Source organism: Nymphalis io, chromosome 11 (assembly GCF_905147045.1).
Source record: "Nymphalis io chromosome 11, ilAglIoxx1.1, whole genome shotgun sequence".
NCBI lineage: Eukaryota > Metazoa > Arthropoda > Insecta > Lepidoptera > Nymphalidae > Nymphalis > Nymphalis io.
This window is the reverse complement of record NC_065898.1, coordinates 8962252-8983763: the sequence shown is the minus strand read 5'-3', so window position 1 is coordinate 8983763 and position 21512 is coordinate 8962252. Positions and strand designations below refer to the sequence as shown.

The 21512-nt window shown below is 33.9% G+C and overlaps 1 protein-coding gene across 1 annotated transcript in view; it reads right to left on the bottom strand.

Annotated features, from left to right (window-relative positions):
* The window catches only part of LOC126772072 (uncharacterized), a 155472-nt gene extending 134629 nt beyond the window's left edge, over positions 1 to 20843 (bottom strand). The window contains exons 1-3 of the mRNA XM_050492244.1: positions 20786 to 20843; positions 19018 to 19430; positions 18143 to 18255 (exon numbers count right to left, since the gene is read on the bottom strand). Coding sequence (XP_050348201.1) covers positions 18143 to 18255; positions 19018 to 19430; positions 20786 to 20843 — 584 coding nt within the window. The remainder of the gene's footprint in view (positions 1 to 18142; positions 18256 to 19017; positions 19431 to 20785) is intronic.
* Positions 20844 to 21512: the final 669 nt, after the last annotated feature.

The window sequence follows — 21512 nt, the reverse complement described above, 5'->3', positions numbered from 1 at the left end:
TCAGCGAGCCATTACGAAACATCTTGCTTTTTTATGAAAAGGATTTTTCGTATAAATTTTGCCAAAGAACGTTTGGCAAAATTTATACGATTTCTCTTCGGAGTAGGCGCGAAATATTAGAACTTAAATTCCTACACAGTATTATTAACTATAAGGTAACCAACTCAGACTTAATTGGGGAATACTGATATCAGTTCCGTCGAGGGCACACAGAAGTACTCACACACACAAAATATTTCATACTCCTTGCGTAAAGTCTCATATTGGTAAACAAGCTCCCTTAGTACGGTTGTATAGTAAATATAATAATATCGTTAGATCAATACCGAGATTGACATTTTTTATGACTCTACCTTAATCTTCAGAAATAAGTTACTTAATTATTATAAAATGCATGATTCGTTTTAATTATTACTTTTAATAATTTTAATTATGATTTCGACGATTGATTCTTTATAATAACAATGACATTATTTATTATTTAATTTTGACATTTTTAATAGTTACAGATGATTTTTTGTTACTTTTAATTTAAATTAGATTAGATGGAATCTGGAAGTGCTATTGTAATTGACATGCATATTAGATTTACTATTCCTGTTTAATAAAATAATTATTTTTAATGCTTTATATGTATGTTGTAAGTATGCTATTACAAATAAATAAATATTTATTCCGAATATATCTCCCCGAATACGCGGGCGAAAACTTGTAATAAATAATTTTAAAAATTTTAAGCGGTATATTAGGTATAAATAGAGTACAGCCAGTAATAGTATCGTGGTTATAATACTCTAATAATATTTTACTTCAGTTATTATTAGATCTAAAACATTTGAGAAATGCATCGGTTGCGTACTGTGGTCACGCATAATGAAATCTTTTGTTTGATATTTATTGGAGGACAACCGTCGGGTACTTGGGTGTCCTCAGTTCAATAGAAGTTTATCCACCATACCATTTTAGTTTTATCTTTACCTGTGTTTCGACGCCAATAGATCTGGTTTCGACTGTAAAAATTTAAACGTAATTAATTAAAATAAATCCTTATTTAGATTCGTTATCTATATACAATTAGAAGCTATCACTTACAAGTATTATCATGATGACTCCGGTGGGGGTTTATGTGCAACTCCAGTAAAGCTTACGCAGCGTCGATATCTGAAAACGTAGTCATTTTAACGCTTAATTAACTGCAATTTAAAATAAATAAATACTTCTAAGTAAAAGCTCACTAAGAAACTGTAAAACTGTTTATCGATTCGTTATTGTTTAGAAGTTCAAATAAGCTTTCGATGGCAATTGTCAGCAGTTATTCAAAGTACCGTGCTTTTCATTCCTAGTATAAAATATAAGGTACATGTTTTCGGCTAAACTCGGCCGCTAAGCATTACTTTGTATAACAAGGCAACCTCAATAAACCTATTGTTTATTTTCCTTATCCTATTGGATGCTCTTTTCTAGAACGAATGTTTCTACCTGTATCTTTTTAAGCTAGTAAGTATTATACTAAAGTTGTACTAAGCAATATAACCGATTAAGTCCAAATACAGTTAAATAAAATCATTTTCTGAAATGTTTGTTAACCCTTATTATAAAAATTTCATTATTTAGTATTAATATTTTCTTTGAAAAAATACATGTTTAATATAATATTTTCATTAAATCTTCTTCTTATTTTGTTCACGGGTTCTAAACATTTTGCTTTCGTCAACACATTTCGTGGTTATGCTGGTTCTAAACACAAGAAATAAGAAAAATGAATACAAACTGATATAAAATCAATATATCTTTACATTAATGAAAGTTAGTTAAACTTTACCTTACTACATTCTCTGGTACAGAACAATTTTCTACCACAGTTTAAACAATATCATTTACTAGAGCTGCGTCTAGTTTCTTTTTAGCAGGTTTGTCAGGAAAAGCCGGTGAAGGCTTTCCTGTTCGCTAACAGAGATGCTAAATGAGCCGCCAATACCCTGAAAAGAATATTGTGCCATGTTAATATGAATATCGACATGAAGTGGTGAACATGTCCAAGAATGTCATTTAAACCTACTTTCTTGAAAAGGCAGCTGTCAAAAGTTTACGAGTGCCATTCGTATAAGTCTAGTCCATGTTCTCGAGAAGTCTGGCTGGAACTGATGCATTTCCGTCTCCAATTAAAACCTAAAATGATTATGTTTATATTAATTATTAAATATATTCCATGTAAAATAAACTAAGGCGCCAAAACCCATACCATTTCGTTATTTGACTTATTCGAATTTCTTAGTTTTAAAGTTCCTTTCTCTTCTTTATGAGCTCTCATGTTACTGTTTGTAAAGACATCGCGTTCTTTTGCAAATGTTCAATCACAGTCTCCAAGAGGACTCTAAAATTAATTATAAATAGAAGTTATTTAGTATTTATTATTTTTTTTTTTATATAGAATAGGAAGGCGGACGAGCATATGGGCCACCTGATGGTAAGTGGTCACCAACGCTCTTAGACATTGGCATTGTAAGAAATGTCAACCATCGCTTACATATCCAATGCGCCACCAACCTTGGGAACTAAGATTTTATGTCCCTTGTGCCTGTAATTACACTGGCTCACTCACCCTTCAAACCGGAACACAACAATATCAAGTATTGCTGTTTTGCGGTAGAATATCTGATGAGTGGGTGGTACCTACCCAGACGAGCTTGCACAAAGCCCTACCACCAGTAAATAATCTCATAGTTAACATTAAAAAAAACTATATTACATATACACACATTACGAAAACTCTGTATAGTAACAGCCTGTAAATGTCCCACTGCTGGGCTAAGGCCTCCTCTCCCTATTTGAGGAGAAGGTTTGGAGCTTATTCCACCACGCTGCTCCAATGCGGGTTGGTGGAATACACATGTGGCAGAATTTCGATGAAATTAGACACATGCAGGTTTCCTCACGATGTTTTCCTTCACCGAAAAGCACGAGATGAATTATAAACAGAAATTAAGCACATGAAAATTCAGAGGTGCTTGCCCGGGTTTGAACCCACGTTCATCGGTTAAGATTCACGCGTTCTTACCACTGAAACTGAACTGAACTCTGTATGAATCGAATTATTTTAATCCTCTCGTCTTTATTAAAATTCTAATATGATTTTGATTTAATTAACTAAGTACATGGTTGACAGTCGCGAACGACAGACATAAATTAAACATGAAAACTCAGTGGTAGATACCTACTTGACCCTGCTACTACAAATGTTCAAATATGTACCCTCGATCTTAAATTAAACTTCACATGTTCCCATTGGGTTATTTTGATGCTGTTATATTTTTGAGCAAAAAAAAACTAAGACACCATTATGATTTATTGTCATTTCTCATTATTCTATCTTCATTATTGTAAGTTAACCGCGGTTTTTTGGTCATGACATTTAAATTTGTACTTGATTCATTATTTTGTCAAAAAAAGCTATAAAATATACTTTATTTAGATGTAATTACATATTTTTAATTGATAAATAAATGTTCAAGATGACGATATGCAGATGGGCTATCGGCCGGCCGTCCATCCTTACGAAGTAGGACTAAGTGACCCTCCTTCCATGTCACCGGGAATCGGCCTTGCTCTAAGTAGGACGAAAAAATACACCTGAGCTTCGTTGCAAATGCTTCGAACAACGTCCTGAACGTTGAGCCAGATTCAGCCTGAGAACCCATCCGGTCCAGGGGCTGCATTTTTGGAACGCAGACTTGACAAAGCTGCTTCAAGCTCATCTTGAGTGACCATCAACCAACCAGGCACTAAGGTGTCTACATTTTCTTCTATGTGAGGCGTCGACATAAAAGTGGGGGAGTAGTCCGCTCTATCTGGGAATAATGCCTCGATAACACTTCTCAATACTTGCGGTTGCAGGCTGAGTGTTATCGGCGGCGCCCAAGGGTGGAGCTTACCTCGAACCAATCGATATGGACTGCCCCCATGGGTCTCGATTGACCAGGTCTATCATGTGATGGTATGCAGTCTCCTTCGCACTTTGAATGGCAAGCTTTAGAGCCTTTTTTGCATCTTTGTAGGCCGCATAGAATTGTTCTTCTCCAGCTTCTAATTGAGCCTGCTGTCGTCGCCGTCGTCTGCGATGTCTTGTGTATCTCCGTCGGGCTTTAACGCAGGTTTTACGCAATGCGGCAATTTCGTCCGACCACCAATAAACTTGCTGTCTGGAGGGAGTTGCCTCGACCCGAGGCATAGAAGCGTCACAGATGTCAGCCATAGCGCTACGCAGTGAGCTAGCTATCTCATCAATATCGACAGGTTGCTCTATCGGACTGAATATCCATGTCTGAACAATTGCGGCTTCGATCAATACATCCTTGTTCAGACGTTTCGAGCTCCATCGAAGTTTGGTCAGTCTTCCAGCTTGCGCATTCTTTGTTATTTGACTTCCAGTGATTTCGAAAAGAATATACCGGTGATCAGATAGGGTTTCTATGTCCTCAGCGACACTCCAGTTCTGAACGCGGTTTATCAAAGTGGTACTCGCGAATGTGATATCAACAATTGACCCGCCTTGTTGCCTCACACATGTGTTGATGCTAAGATCGACTTCTGACAACCATTCTTCCACGAGTTTTCCACGGGCGTCAGTAGTTGGACATCCCCACATCACTGATTTTGCGTTCAGATCACCCGCAAGAACCACGGAAATGTGCTTGGTGTGACTGAACACGGCCTCGACCCCATTCAGAAATTGTTCAAATTCTGCCACGGTTTTGTTCGGAGAAAAGTATGGCCCGATGACTAGAACTTTCCCGACGTATGCCGCAATCCATCCACAACCTTTGAACACTGCCAAAATGAAGGGCACCAGGGTTCTGTAGGACCAGGGCTACCGTATTATTTGCATCCCCAACCCAATTATAACCGTCGGCCACATGTGTGGACCACTCGAGCATACTCTGTACGAGTAGATCTTGCGCTCGGGCACAGTGGTTGATGTTATCTTGTAACACTTTAAGGTTCATAGTCGTTTTATGGCTAATTGTCTTCCTCCATGGCTACGACGTCACTTGCCTGACATGTCGTCTGTGAGGGCTTCAAGGTAACAGCGTTCCTAGGCCTATTCTTATCAGAACCAGATGCATTGCAAGCTTTGCACCCCGATGCGTGACTGACTGCGGTCAACCTGTGCTGTGCATTTCGCCCCTTTGTGCCCTATAACGGAATTGCTTGGGTTCTAGGAGTTTGACCTTAGCCGATACCCATCCAACTTGTAGCCGACCAGAATTGACGATCGTTTTCGCTGCTTTTATAGGGCATCGAACCTATACAGATCCTAGCCCAGTTGGCATAACCCGGATTACACCAGGTTTTTTATGGTTTCCACTGGGCAATTCCCAGCCTGAGCTACTGCTGCTGCTACCTCTGAAATGGAGATATCAGCACACTTTGTCGGTGTAGTTATCCGGACATTACCCTCATTCAGGTGTTCCCTTAGCTTTTTGGCCAAGGCATCTGCCTGCTCGGCACTGGCTATGCTCGGCACCTCAAGAATTCGAGCTCGGTTAGTGTTGTTGCGTAGGTTATACCTCTGTCCTCTGCTCCCGGTTGCAGCGTTATGACCACCGCTGAAGATTTTGGAGTGCGAAGTTTCACTCGTTTCTTGCTCTCCACGTTTTTCTCTGTAGCTATTGTTACTTGTTTTTTAGCGCCTTTCTTCAATACCGTGGCCCAAGTTTGATTCGTGGATTCCGGTTCCTCAGATGGTACAGAAGACTCTCCATGTTGCATGGCTCTTGCTGCAGCTGCATCTTGAGCGGCAAGGGTCGTTTTCTTTTTTGTCAACTTCTTCTTTTTCTTCTTTTTTGATGGCTAACCATCAAAAAAGAAGGTTAGCCATCAGGCACTCGGTTCTGCCTTTTGTTTGCGAAGAAGTGTTCGTGCCCGTCTTATCCACATTGTTTGCACGGTCCGCAGCTAGTGGCGGCCGTAGAGGTCTTCTCGGTAGAAGCGTGTCATTTAGGGATTCTATCTCGATCGCACCCATTATGGTCCCCACTTGAATCATTATCGAACGTACGAATTCGTCTGTCAGCGTCTTCTTTGGTGCTTTCTCCGTTTGTTGAATCGTTTGCTTTCCGATTGATCTCGGTAGAAGCAAGATATTCGGGAGAACTCTGTTTAAGTCGCGTGATTTCTTCCCGCAGTTCACAATTTTCCCCTCGAAGATCATTAACTTGCCTCATAAGTTGGCCGATTTCCACCTGTAGCTTTTATGTCTCCGATGTTGACGTCCTACTGTGTAGAGCTTCTACTGCAGCTTTGATAGAGGCCGCTGCTTCTTTTAGGGCACGTTGGAATGTGCCCTTTAAGTTTTTCGACCTTGTTGCTACTTTAAGTATGATATCGACATCATCAACAACCATTTTATTTAGGGCAACAGCAGTTCGAGCATCGTCACCCTCCACCGTATGCAAACCTAGAGCTTGTCGGTTCTCGTTTGCAGAGCGTGTTCGCTCTTCAAGCTCTTTTTCCGCCTCTAGGCTTGCAGCTTCACGCTTCTTTGCTCGCGACGTCGTTTTTGAACTATTCGACTTCAACGATTTCAGGTTTGTATCTTCGCCTTCATCTTCATCGCTGGACGAAGCTGGTCCAGTTCTAGGCCGTTTTCTGGCTCTCCAGAGTCGTCCTCTTCCTGCTGCTGACTCGATTGAGTCAACGGTCCGCAGACTAGTGTCTGTATCTATGTCTGTATGTAGGGATTTCCAAAGATACTTAACGTATAAAACATAGTCCTTTATTTTAACATTTTGTGTCGCAGAATAGATTTCAAATTGAGGCAAGTGACACTAATTGTATCCTACATCTTGAATATTTAAACGTGTATAAAAATCAACTTCGTTTATTAGGGACATTTTTTAAATTAATGTATAATCTGTTCCGAGTAATGTTTTTACATCTCAAGGTACATTTATTTATTCTGTAAATAGGTAAACGTAAATCGACGATCGCCTGATGATTCACCATTTACATGTATGCTTTAAATATAACTAAATATTTGTTCTATATTTGGCTATTACATCAATGACAGTCAAACAACGAAATTTATAAGACGTAAAGGTAAAATATAGGTAAGGTAAGACAGTATTTTTATAAAAGCTAAGTTTCGTTTGATCTATTATATCTATATGAAATTATGTAAAATGTTTTTTCTTCAAACAATATAAGTTAAACAAACGAACGTGCCAAATATATGGCCGCCGTCTGTAGTGTCTACAATCTTGGCTTGTGCCTAAAGAGAGAATAATTCGTAGGAGGATAATAGTTTTATCATTGCTGTAAATAAATACAAATTGACGGAGGAATAATAAATACCTATATAAATAATTATTATCTGTGAAAAATGATTAATCTTACACTCACCATTGGACCCGTTTCACCCGTTTGGACCCGTTTGTTATCTGAAAATGTACATAATAATATGAGATATAATATATATATATATGTATGAGCATGTCGGTAGTTGAAAATCATATAATCTATACCTATATATATAATAAAATGTAACTGATCACTGTCTGTACATGGAAGATATTTGAGTAAAACTATTATCGTGGGCCTTAAGGTTTACGTGTTCTTTCCCGACGAGCTAACTTTTTACACACAATCAATGCATGACAAAATAATATTGTTGACGATTTCGCAGAAGATTATTGTTTTTATAATTATTTGAGCACATCTGTTATTTGTCGATGTATTTGTATGTGGTATACATACTTACTACTTATACAACTTTTTGAAGAACTCAAATAGGTTTTGGGTAGGTGTCAAATAAAAGATAACACGGTTTTATAAGAGCTCTTGTTAATTTTTATTAAATAAATTGGAAGATGAATGTGATGATGAATGGAATTACACTAATACAAATGTTCTAATTGTTCTCCCTACCTGCCAGCTAAATCTCCATAACACGGATTTAATCCCCCAGAAACAGAAACATTGAAATATTTAAAAAAAAAAAAATACTTGCACTATGAAGTCCATCAAGCACTCAATTCAAGAACTGACTGAACACTTCAACTCACGGATGGCTGAATTTCAAAAGACTCTTCAGAGTTCTATCCCAGCATCAAGTCCAACCACCAACATAGCGGCTCAGTTTAATACATTTAGAGTCTTTGTTTTAACTGCGTTGGAGAGCCTTCAGAAGCAAGTTGAACTCCTGTCAAAGCAATACATCCAAATGGAGTTAGTTAGTAGAAGGAAGATGCTCTTGCATGGAATTCCTGAAGAAGTAAAGGAGAATGTACCAACTGTGGTGTCGAGGATTTTATCAGATCATCTCAAGTTGCCTGAGCTTACCATGGATAAGCTCAGCCGATGCCAGCGATTGGGTCAATCCACGCGAGATAAGCCTCGAGCTATTCTTGTCAAATTCCATGATGCGTTGCTTTGTAATAAAATCTGGTACTCGAAAACATCTCCAAAAATACAGGTGTGACTCTTTCGGAATTCCTTACTAAGGAGAGACATGAACTGTTTATGGCTGCGAGACGGAAGTTTGGAATATCTAAATGCTGGACGAAGGATGGTGCCGTTATTGTTACTGGGTCAGACGGTAAGCGCCATCGTCTTATCACAACAGCTGAACTTAATTCAATTAAATGCACACAAAATGATATTACTTTGGCTACTATTCCTGCTGCTATTCCCAGTACCAGTTCTGTAGACTCAATTGCTAAACCTACTAATATATATTTTGTTTTTTTTTTTTTTTTTATTCATATATATTTTAACTTTTTATCCATTTTTATATATATTTATTTTTTAATTATTATTATTTTTAGTATTTTATACATACATATAATAGTTGGTTGTTAATATAACCAGCATGATTTCAAACACTCTCAGTTTAAGCGACTCGAAAGACAATAGTGAGTATCTTAGTACGTCACTAAGATAGTTTTCATAGTGCTTCTCTTCCACTAAACTCTCTTTTAGATTCAACTTTCTCCGGTTTCACTAGAAACTTTAATGTAGTGTATATAAATGCACAGAGTATACCTTCTCATTACCCCGATTTGCTGTCTTCCTTCGATAGTAAAAATATTCATGCCGTCCTTATATCCGAATCTTTCCTGAAACCCTGCTTACCTTCAACTTCTTACTGTTTGCCTGGCTTTCATCTGATCCGGAATGATCGTACCGGTAAAGGTGGTGGTGGAGTGGCAATATATCTCTGTAGTCATATCCCCTTTACTATTTTAAATAAATCTCCTACACAATACTGCGAGTCATCTGAATATATTTTTATTGAAGTCTTATTCGGCCATCTCAAACTACTACTGGGCGTTTTTTATAGTCCGTCCCTTACTATTAATTATTTTGATAATTTTGAAAATTTGTTGGAACAATTTAGTGCGTCTGTTGATCACGCAATAATTATGGGAGATTTCAATACTTGTTTAATTAAAGATGATCAACGCGCCAAACGTTTTAAAAATATAATTAATAGCTGTAACCTTAATGTACTTCATACGAACGCAACTCATTTTTTTCCGAATTGTTTGCCATCGCTGTTGGACTTAATGGTTGTTTCCTCGCCTAGTCATGTTGATGCGCATGGTCAGCTTCCCGCTGAAACCTTTTCTAACCATGACTTAATTTATTTATCCTATGGAATACGGCCTCCGCGGGCTAAGCCCGTAATATTTAGTATCTCCTTTTTATATGTAAATGCACTTACTTGTTCTCTTACAAAAATTCTTTCACCAAAGGTTGTCTGTTAGAGATCGCTATAAGCGATAAGACTGCCTTTGCGCACCATTTTTTTATTTTCTTTTTCTTTGATTGTTTCCTACTTCTCTCATCTAATGTATATGTTGTGCAAAAAGTGTTAAATAAATAAATACTAACTAGTACCTCGGTAGGTATATATTAAACAGAGGTACTCTATTTATATATTTTATATATGAGGATATAGTAAAGATTAAAAAAACCGTATTGATTAATGTGAGATTGCTTCTGTCGAAAAATAAATGCTTCAAAAATGTATACTACGACGCGATCTCGATATCGATATACGATCTTCTTACAATTTATTATATTCATAAAATATACGAGATTTTATAAATCTTAATAACTATAAGGCTGGTCGCAGTTAAATAAATTTAGGCTTAGATATATAATGACCGTTTTTACAGTTATATGATTCACCTAAATTAAGCTAGGTGGCTCGCTTGAAAATTTTTAAATTATTTTTTACAAATTTTCGCCCGTGTATTCAAGGGAGGTATATAAGTTATAAATATAGTATAGTTCAGTCAGTAATAGTATCGTTATAATATTCTAATAATATTTTACTTCAGTTATTATTTGATCTAAAACATTTGAGAAATGCATCGGTTGCGTACTGTCTCATGTGTAACGAAATCTTTTGTTTGATATTTATTGGGAGACAAATGTCGGGTACTTAGGTATCCTTAGTTCAAAAGAAACCATTTTAGTTATATCGTTACCTGCGTGGCGACGCCAATAGATCTTGTTTCGACTGTTAAAATTTAAACGTTATAAATTAAAATTAATCCTTATTCAGATTTGTTATCTATCTATAATAAGAAGCTATCACTTACAAATATTTTCGTAATTACCTTGATGGGGGTTGTTGTGCAGCTTGATGGGGGTTGTGTATAGGGAAATAAATTGCAATTTAAAATAAATAAATATTTCTTAGTAAAAGCTCACTAAGAAACTGTAAAATTATCGATTCGATTTTGTTTAGTAGTTCCAGCTCAAATAAGATTCCGATAGCAATTGTCAGCAGTTATTCAAAGTAACGTGCCTTTTAAATTGTCAATTCCAGGTATAAAATATAAGGTACATGTTTTGGGCTAAACTCGGTCGCTAAGCATTATTTTGTATAACAAGGCAACCTCAATAAACCTATTGTTTATTTCCTTATCCTATTGGATGCTCTTTTCTAGAACCAATGTTTTTACCTGTATCTTTTTAAACTAGTATTATACTAAAGTTAGTACTAAGCAATATAACCGATTAAGTCCAAATACAGTTAAATAAAATCATTTTCTGAAATGTTTGTTTAACCCTTATTATACAAATTTCATTATTTATTAATTATATTTTGTCTGAAAATATACATGTTCAATATAATATTTTCATTAAATCTATTAACAATAAATTTGAACGCAAACCTTTATTAATTAAAGAAATAAATTTAAGCGGGAGGCCTAGCCTATAAGGTCATGATTATTTTATGTTATGTGGGTAACTGCAATGCCGGAGAGACTACACCTTGAGTTCCCATTAATTTTTAGTCTATTTTTAAATCATTTGCAAAATAAAATTAAAAATAATGAGGTCTCATTGCATACCACTTTTTTATCCCTGTACATACTTCTATATTTGAAAATAGTGAATTAAATCTTTTCACGGTCTAGTAAAGCACTAATAAACAATAAAAATCATCATCAAACGGTGACGGTGAGCGGTAACTATAAGTAAAATTAAGTTGTCGGTACACAGGTTTACGTCATTGCTTTAAATAATAATCAGGCGCTCCAACAATGACGCTATAATTCTCACAAAGACCTTGCTCAATAATTCTGTACTCTGCAGTGAACTGTTTGACAACCGTTACTTGGTTTATAGGAGGGACAGAGATACTTCTAGTTTGCAGTGTAAAGAGGAAGGGGGAGTTTTAATTGCTATTAAGAAAACCATTAAATCAAAACGAGTTAAAGCCTGGGAAAGTAGTTGTGAGGATCTCTGAGTGGTCATAGATATTCCTGGATTACGTTCTGCTTGTCATGCAGCTTTCTGTGCAGTGTATCTCCCTCCGCCAGTGCGCCGTTCTACACTAGAATGCTTTCTGGATCACTGCAATACAGTTTTTGAGCAATCGACAGACTCTCTTGTGAGTATTGTGGGAGATTTTAATTTAAGTAACATTGATTGGCAATTAGCAGAGAGTTCAAGCAATAATATTGTACCAGTACAAGTGAAATTTTGTTAGATTTTATTCATATCAATGGACTCAATCAGTTTAATTTTGTGAAGAACACTGCTGATCGGATACTAGATCTTATCCTCTCGACGAATTCTTTATGTTATATCAGGCAATCTGTTAACCCCCTTAAGTAATGTTGACCAACAGTATCCACCTCTTGATATTGTAATTCCCTTGAAAATTGTAACAAGGCTTCCGTATGAAAACATTAAAGCAAGACCAATTTTTCAGAAGGGAGATTATCTATCAATTTGTGAAAAATTAAAAACATAGACTGGGATGCTATATTTAGGGGACAGTTTGATGTGAATGGGATGTTACGGATCTTTTATGATACACTGAACGCAGTCATCAAAGAATTTATACCATTTCGTGTGCCTAAGAGTAACACATATACTGTCTGGCTTAACTACAGATTTATTAAAATAATAAAAGTGAAATATAGGATAAGAATACGTTACAGAAAATATGAAAACCCGTTAGATGAAGTAGATTTAAAATATATTAGTAAAAAATGTGATAGACTAGCCACCGTATGCTATAATAATTAAATAAAATCTTTAGAAGATATGGAAAAACTACCACTTCAGATGCTACAGAAATTTGTAAGCTATTTTCAAATTACTTTTCCTCTGTCTATTATTATATTCTATTCAATTCAAACTATCTTAAATTATTAGAAAATTATAGTCTATAGTATATGTTTAAATCAGCCTCTTTTAGACGAAGATACTATACTTAAAAAACTAAAAAGTGTAGGTATCAATAAGGGTGCCGTTCCTGATGGAATTCCACCGATGTTTATCGTTGCATGCTCCTCTGAATTAGTTCACCCACTGTCAATAATTTATAATAAGTCTTTAGTGTCTGGGGTTTTTCCATCAGTGTGGAAAGTTGCAAAGGTGGTTCCTATTTATAAATCAGACGACAAAGAATCTATATTCAACTACAGACCAATCACAATTTTATCAAAATTCGCAAAAATATTCGAATCATTAATTTGTCCTTACATCTATAAGCACCTCAAATTATATTTAAGCGATCATCAGCACGGATTTGTTGATTTCCGATCCACCGATTCAAATCTGGTTCCATTTACAGAATTATTAATTGGTGCAATACTCGGGCCATCAAGCTAATGTAATAAACACCGACTTCAGCAAGGCCTTTGATAAAGTTCCACACAATATTTTAATTTCCAAACTACGTGCTTACGGTATTTCTGGTTGTTTCCTAAAGCGATTGAGTTCATATCTACAAGACAGACAATTCTTTGTGGTAATGAATGGTTATGAGTCGAATATACAAAAAATATCGTCAGGTGTTCCTCAAGGTTCCCATTTGGGACCAGTGTTGTTCAATTACTTTATTAATGATTTTCCAAACTGTTTTCTTTTCTCTGACGTTTTATGTTTGCTGATGATTTAAAGTTTGTCAGTGTAATTAAGTCAAATGAAGATCTATACGTTTACAAAGCGACATCAATAGGCTCATACTATTTTGCTGGTATGGTACTAGGCTCCCTCGCAGCTCGATCACACCACTCTGTCCACCTCTTAGAAAGACTGCGTTAGGTGCCAACTCTTCCTGTTCGAGATTATGTAAAGTGATAAATACTTGCAGTGATCAAATCGATCTACATTATGATTGAAATCAACTTGTACTGGCTTATCTTACTTTGATTAGTAAAATAACTACTTTTATAAGACACTTTCAGATATACATATTCTTGTTATTCATTTTTTTTTTCGTGTATCGTAATTAAATTTTCGTTTATCTATGATGAGTGTTAAATGAATTTGCTGTAGCTACTTATTTCTTTTTATGTAATGTAAGTATTACAAGCGGTGTTTACCTATAATTAGTTTTTGCGCTATTCTATGTATATATATATTTTAAAATGTATTATGTGTTATATTCAGTGAAAAAAACTGTTGGTAAACCTTAATAAATAAATAATAATAATAAATAACTATACGTTTAAACGTGACCGAGGAACTGTTAACACTTGTGTGTTTTATGTGGGTTAAATGAGTTAATGAAAAACAGTCCAATAATTAATACACTCAATTTATAATATTCAGACAGCGTAACGTTGTGCCAGGAATTATTTAAAATGATTGAGCTTATTTCGTGCGTCCTACCCACTTTATACAAAAAATAATCAGAAGTCAGTTTACGAACTAATAAAGTTAAATTATTGTTTACATTGTAATTTTATAATATGATGATTAACGAAATTATTAATAATGAATTATAGACATAATAACGTATAGGTAAATAAATCACGAAGATAAATATCATTGGGAGTAGTTATTATAAGCCACACTTGTTAACAGAACTGATATAAACAGATCCGTTTCGTTTGACATTATTTGATAAACGATGCGATCGAAATCACGCACTGAAATATGAACTTAATTATATTTTTGATCAACTACTCAGTACAACAATCGTCAAAAGAATGCCAGCCGCCAGCAAATCCTTACTTTTTAAATAACTAAATTACGACATGTTTATTTTTAGCAATAAAAATACCATATGTACTTTATTACAAATATAATTAATATTAACGTTTTATAATTATAAAAACAATATTAAATTATTTTTAATCTTAATTAAAAGTCGAAATATATTTCAATTAGCTTAATTATTTATTACTTACTATAATAAAAACATGCACCGGAAATATCGAGTTTACACAGTCGTGACAAAAATAAATCATATTTACATTTCAAAATTATTAAAACAATATTAGATAATCATAAAACATACCCAAAATATCTATTAAATCTTATTTAATTTAATTCGTTACTTATAATAATCTGTAAGGAAATCATAGTGTTAACACCGTAAGTACAAAATGTTAGTGACTTGCTTAATTCATTGATCATACCAAAATTATTTTAATGAGAAAGTTCTTTAAATTATGAATTATAATTTATTATTCCACTTTTTACTCACTTTATAGCAAAAAGTTGTTAATAATATTTCCTGTGTTGTTTAAGTTCTGAATTAGATAGCGCTTTACAAATATATATAAAAATTTGGTTTAATTTATTACTTACAATGAAACCAGATGGCAGCACGGTCCAGCGCCCATATAACTATATATGTACATAACATTACCTATCTAGGTTCAAGTGACATTCTTGCAAGAGTAACTGAGACACTAAATTGGCAATATCGGTGAGAATTTATTTATTTATATAGTGTTTAATGTTATTTAAAATATTATTTATTTATTTAAGCATCTTGAAAATAGCTAAGGAGATCCTCAACTATTTCCTCATATTATTTTATATTTTATTTTTTACTTTCATATGTATTTAGGACAGACCTAAAATGTTTGGTTTATTATAAAATTAATAACTGTTTGCGCCGCTCGAACTGACTGAACGCGACGCCGCTGTAAAACGATTATTTGTAAAATCAGCCGCGCATCGTCGGTAGTGGGGAATTAAGCGCGGGAGTAAGACGTGTTTCAAGAAGTCAGCAAGTTGAGTTGTTTTCGTTGAAGAAGTGAAGCCAATTGAAGCGAAGATTATTATATGAATATAAAATAGCTCTTTTAAGAGCTTGACATTACGTCATACTACGTCATTGCATGCTGCTTCTTGTTTCAAATAAACAGTTCTTTTCAGAACTATTCATTGTTTCAAACGATGACGTTGTATAATGAGGCATGCGTGGCGTGTGTATTCTTGTTGCTATGCGTACTGCTACACCTATATTGATTCGATTTCAAAGTTCCGTTATCCTTTCCGTAGAAAACCTTTTCGCCTCGCAAATTTTATATGTACTCATGCGAGATGACTTAATATTTATTTATATAATTTGTATTTATTATAAAGCAAACAAATTTATTTAAATTAGATGTTATATTAGTGATTTACTAGACCGTGAAAAGATTTAATTCACTATTTTTAAATATAGAAATATGTACAGGGATTAAAAAAGAGTGGTAAGTAATGAGACCCCATTATTTAAAAAAAAAAAAAAGCCGAGATGGCCCAGTGGTAAGAACGCGTGAATCTTAACCGATGATCGTGGGTTCAAACCCGGGCAAGCACCACTGAATTTTCATGTGCTTACTTTGTGATTATAATTCATCTCGTGCTTTACGGTGAAGGAAAACATCGTGAGGAAACCTGCATGTGTCTAATTTCACTGAAATTCTGCCACATGTGAATTCTACCAACCCGCATTGGAGCAGCGTGGTGGAATAAGCTCCAAACCTTCTCATCAAAAAGAGGAGAGGAGGCCTTTAGCCCAGCAGTGGGACATTCACAGGCTGTTACGGTTACGGTACGGTATTAATTTTTTTTGCAAATTATTTGAAAAATAGACTAAAATGTAATGGGAACTCTAGCTGAACAGACTTACAGTATTCTCTCCTAAATTATGTTATGTGGGTTATTGTACCTACATAACATAAACTAATCATGAATGTATCAGCTATGCCGCCCGCTTAAATATTTTTTTTTTAATAAAAAATGTTTACGTTCAAATTTCTTAATTGATTTTATGAAAATATTATATTAAACATGTATTTTTTCAGACAAAATATTATTACTAAATAATGAAATTTGTATATTTGGACTCAATCAGTTATATTATTTAGTACAACTTTAATATACTTACTAGATTAAAAAGATACAGATAGAAATATTAAGAGTTTAGCCGAAAACCTTATATTTTATGCCTGGAAAGGACAATTGAAAAGAATGGTATTTTGAATAGCTGCTGACAATTGCTATCGGAAGCTTATTTTAACTATAACCTAAACAAAATCGAATCGATAAACAGTAATCGATATAGTTTGTCGATAGTCAATTACTGTTTCTTGTGTTTCTTAGATTTTATTAAGAAATACTTGATTCATTATTTGGTCAAAAAAAAAGCTATAAAATATATTTTATTTAATAGTAATTACATATTTTCAATTGAATAATATATAATTGAATAAATGGTAAAAATTGATTTTAGATCTTTGTCTCCTTAATCTCAAACAGTGGTGGATTCGTCCGATGTCGCAGAAGATGGCGGGACGTTCTCTCGGTTTTGTTGTTCGCGCTTTTTTCTGTACCGTTGACGATTTCTATATAACTTTGCTTCGTCCGAACATTTCGTCGTAATGGAGCTCCTGTAATTTTATTAACACTTAGTCTCCGGACTACAAAAACATATTTTGTCATTTGCTTAATTACTGTTAATAATTAGTTTTATGTTATCTGATTTTTTGTTAGATGTTATAATACAAATATATTTTATTTTCTTAATAAAATATCTAAACATTAAAAAGTTTAAGGGTACAAAATGTATGGGATTAAAATATGAATACCAACCTAACAATCCTTTTAGAAACATTGCACCTTTCAGCGACGGTGTTGACAATATCGTCTACTAATTTGGGGTCCAATTGCTTTTTCGGTGGTTTATTCGCAAACGCTGGTGACTGCTTTCCAGTTAAGGAATGAGTAGCTAGAATTCTAAAAAGGTTATTTTTAATTTAATCATTTTTATTAATATTTTCAAAGATACTTAACGTATTAAGACATAGTCCTTTATTTTAACATTTGGTGCCGCAGATTTCAGTTTGAGGCAAGTGACTCTAATAGTATCCTACATCTTGAATATTTAAACGTGTATAAGTATCAACTTCGTTTATTAGGGACATTTTTTAAATTGATGTATAATCTGTTTCGAATAATGTTTTTACATCTCAAGGTACATTTATTTATTCTGTAGATAGGTAATCGCAAATCGACGATTGACTTAAGTATCGTCTCAAATCGTTATATTTTTCCCCGTATAGGATCGGATTAAAAAAACTGTATATTGCTAGTTTGTCAGTCATTGTCTACCCTGGGACGTCGGGATCAGCAGCGGATTAAACGAACTTGACCACCGAGGCAATTCGTTTACGTACCATATTTTATTAGGCTTAATCTAAATGGAAAATGCTTTCAAATATTAATCTCGGTTATTTATACGTTATTAATTAATCTATATATTTTTTTAAATATATTTTAATTTCACTAAAAATAATTAAAACGGAGCATAATACAAGGACAATGTAAGAAATAATGCATTTGATTAATTTCTGTTTAAATGTTAACCGGAATTAGTAATTACCTTCTAGGAAAGACGGCTTGCAACAATCGTCTCGTCGCTGAGGTGTGGGAAGTCCAATCGATTTCTGTCATTAGTCTGGCAGGCACGGTGACATTGCCGTTTCCAATTGAAACCTACGAATTAAAAATACTTTAATAATTATATTGATTTCGCTGTCAGTATAAGTAGGTAGTTGTTAATTTTTTTCATTATTCACTTATTTATGTTAGAATTTATATTAATCAATAATGGCTTTTATTTATTGATTGATCTTTTCCCTATAAAAAGGTGATTAAGGTATTATATAGTCAGCACCTCATTACAGCGCCACATACAAAATAGACCATAGAATAAATATAATTGCTGTCTTTAAAATAATCGAATATAATAATTTATTAAATATTTTGTATCGTAATTCATAATAAAAAATAACTTTAGTCTAATGCAATTTGTTTTTATTTAATAATTTTGAAATCAAATTAGGACCATAGAAATTCTATAATTCAGTTGATTATGAGTCCTATGTAATATAAATATGTTTGCAGCCTTTAAGTTGTGGAAGCACATATATAAAGATCCCGGATGGACCAATAATAATGTTGCTGGATTTTTTTAAAGAAATTGTCAGTAGCAGCTCGGACTTCCGAAGTTAGCAGTTTTAACACCCTTGCCTCGGAAAGCACAAAGACTTTAGATCTGTACCTGGTCTCTTTCAGTAAATTACTTTTACCCATTGGACGCCAGTGAAGGAATAGAGAGATACATTATATATTCTGTGCTAATGTTAAAGTCGATTTGGATCATTAGGTCAAGTTTACGTCAAACTTTAGAGGTAATTAAATTTTATATACTTAACTACTTATGTATACACATGAATAATATATAAACATACAAACCATATCAACATTGTTAACTGACAATGGCAAACATGCGTTAGTAGTCTGCGCTGATACTCTACGTATTTTTAAGCCACCAGCCATCTCATCCATTTCGAGCTCAACACTTGACGTATTTTGAAGAACAACGGTCGGTTCTTCTACTGCTAAAATCTCTTCATTCTCATCTAGTCCTCGATCTTCAGATGTCCTATCCATTATTGATCGACTTTCATTTATTTCAACATTAGATAACAAGACTAGGACCTGCTGGTACAAGCGTTTTAATGCCGTTTCCAGTTCTTCTAAATTGACACTTGAAGGATAATCGAGAACAGGATCGGTCTGCGTTCCTTGATCGAATGTCAGTTTAAGATTCTGAGCGTTCCTCTCGGGTAGAGTTGGCATGGGTATATATGGGTATTGATTTGCGGCTGAAAAATAAAAGAAAATCTTGTTATTTATGACTTAAATGGATAAGAGTAAACCTATTATGACTGGCTTAATAGAACATTCAGCATTGCATTGCTTCTTTCCTATTTTTGATTTTCTATTGTCAAAAGGGAATACGTTATATACAGGAGAAGGTAACCCAAAGCTAATATACCACTTTTAATCGTAACCTATTGAAATAATTGTAAATGTTTGAATCAGTGCTGTAACTCGGCGGCCGACCAATCATCGTCAGTTGGCTGACTCGCCTAGCGTTGAAAGTTTTCAAGGTAAAACAAAAAACTTTTTAATTTAATTTAATCGTATATTTCGAACACTTAGTCTTTTACTATATCTATACCTATACCTATATATATAATAAAATGTAACTGATCACTGTCTGTACATGGAAGATATTTGAGTAAAACTATTATCGTGGGCCTTAAGGTTTACGCGTTCTTTCCCGACGAGCTCACTTTTTACACACAATCAATGCATGACAAAATAATATTGTTCATGATTTCGCAGAAGATTATTGTTTTTATAATTATTTAAGCACATCTGTTATTTGTCGATTATTATTTTATGTGGTATACATACTTAATAGTTATACAACTTTTTGAAGAACTCAAATACTAATTAGTACCTCGGTAGGTATATATTAAACATAGGTACTCCATTTATATATTTTATATACGAGGATATAGTAAAGATTAAAAAAACCGTATTGATTAATGTGAGATTGCTTCTGTCGAAAAATAAATGCTTCAAAAATGTATACTACGACGCGATCTCGATATCGATATACGATCTTCTTACAATTTATTATATTCATAAAATATACGAGATTTTATAAGTCTTAATAACTATAAGGCTGGTCACAGTTAAATAAATTTAGGCTTAGATATATAATGACCGTTTTTACAGTTATATGATTCCCCTAAATTAAGCTAGGTGGCTCGCTTGAAAATTTTTAATTTATTTTCACAAATTTTCGCCAGTGTATTCAAGGGAGGTATATAAGTTATAAATATAGTATAGTTCGGTCAGTAATAGTATCGTTATAATATTCTAATAATATTTTACTTCAGTTATTAATTGATCTAAAACATTTGAGAAATGCATCGGTTGCGTAGTGTCTCATGTGTAACGAAATCTTTTGTTTGATATTTATTGGGAGACAAATGTCGGGTACTTAGGTATCCTTAGTTCAAAAGAAACCATTTTAGTTTTATCGTTACCTGCGTTGCGACGCCAATAGATATTGTTTCGACTGTTAAAATTTAAACGTTATAAATTAAAATTAATCCTTATTCAGATTTGTTATCTATCTATAATAAAAGAAGCTATCACTTACCACGTGTGTTGTAGCGAAGCTCAAGCAGCGCTTCAGCCGCCTCGATATCGGTGAACATCTTGTAAAGGGAAATGAATTGCAATTTAAAATAAATAAATATTTCTTAATAAAAGCTCACTAAGAAACAGTAAAATTATCGATTCGATTTTGTTTAGTAGTTACAGTTCAAATAAGATTCCGATAGCAATTGTCAGCAGTTATTCAAGGTACCGTGATTTTAAATTGTCCATTTCAGGTATAAAATATAAGGTACATGTTTTATGCATTACTTTGTATAACAAGGCAACCTCAATAAACCTATTGTTTATTTTCCTTATCCTTTTGGATGCTCTTTTCTAGAACGAATGTTTCTACTTGTATCTTTTTAAACTAGTAGGTATTATACTAAAGTTGTACTAAGCAATATAACCGATTAATTCCAAATAAAGTTAAATGAAATCATTTTTTGAAATGTTTGTTAACCCTTATTATACAAATTTCATTATTTAGTAATTATATTTTGTCTGAAAAAATACATGTTTAATACAATATTTTTATTAAATCTACTAACAATAAATTTGAACGCAAACATTTATTAATTAAACAACTAAATTTAAGCGGGTGGCCTAGCCTATAAGGTCATGATTATTTTATGTTATGTGGGTAATTGGAATGTCGAAGAGACTTCACCTAGTTCCCATTAAATTTTAGTCTATTTTTTAAAACATTTGCAAAATAAAATTAAAAA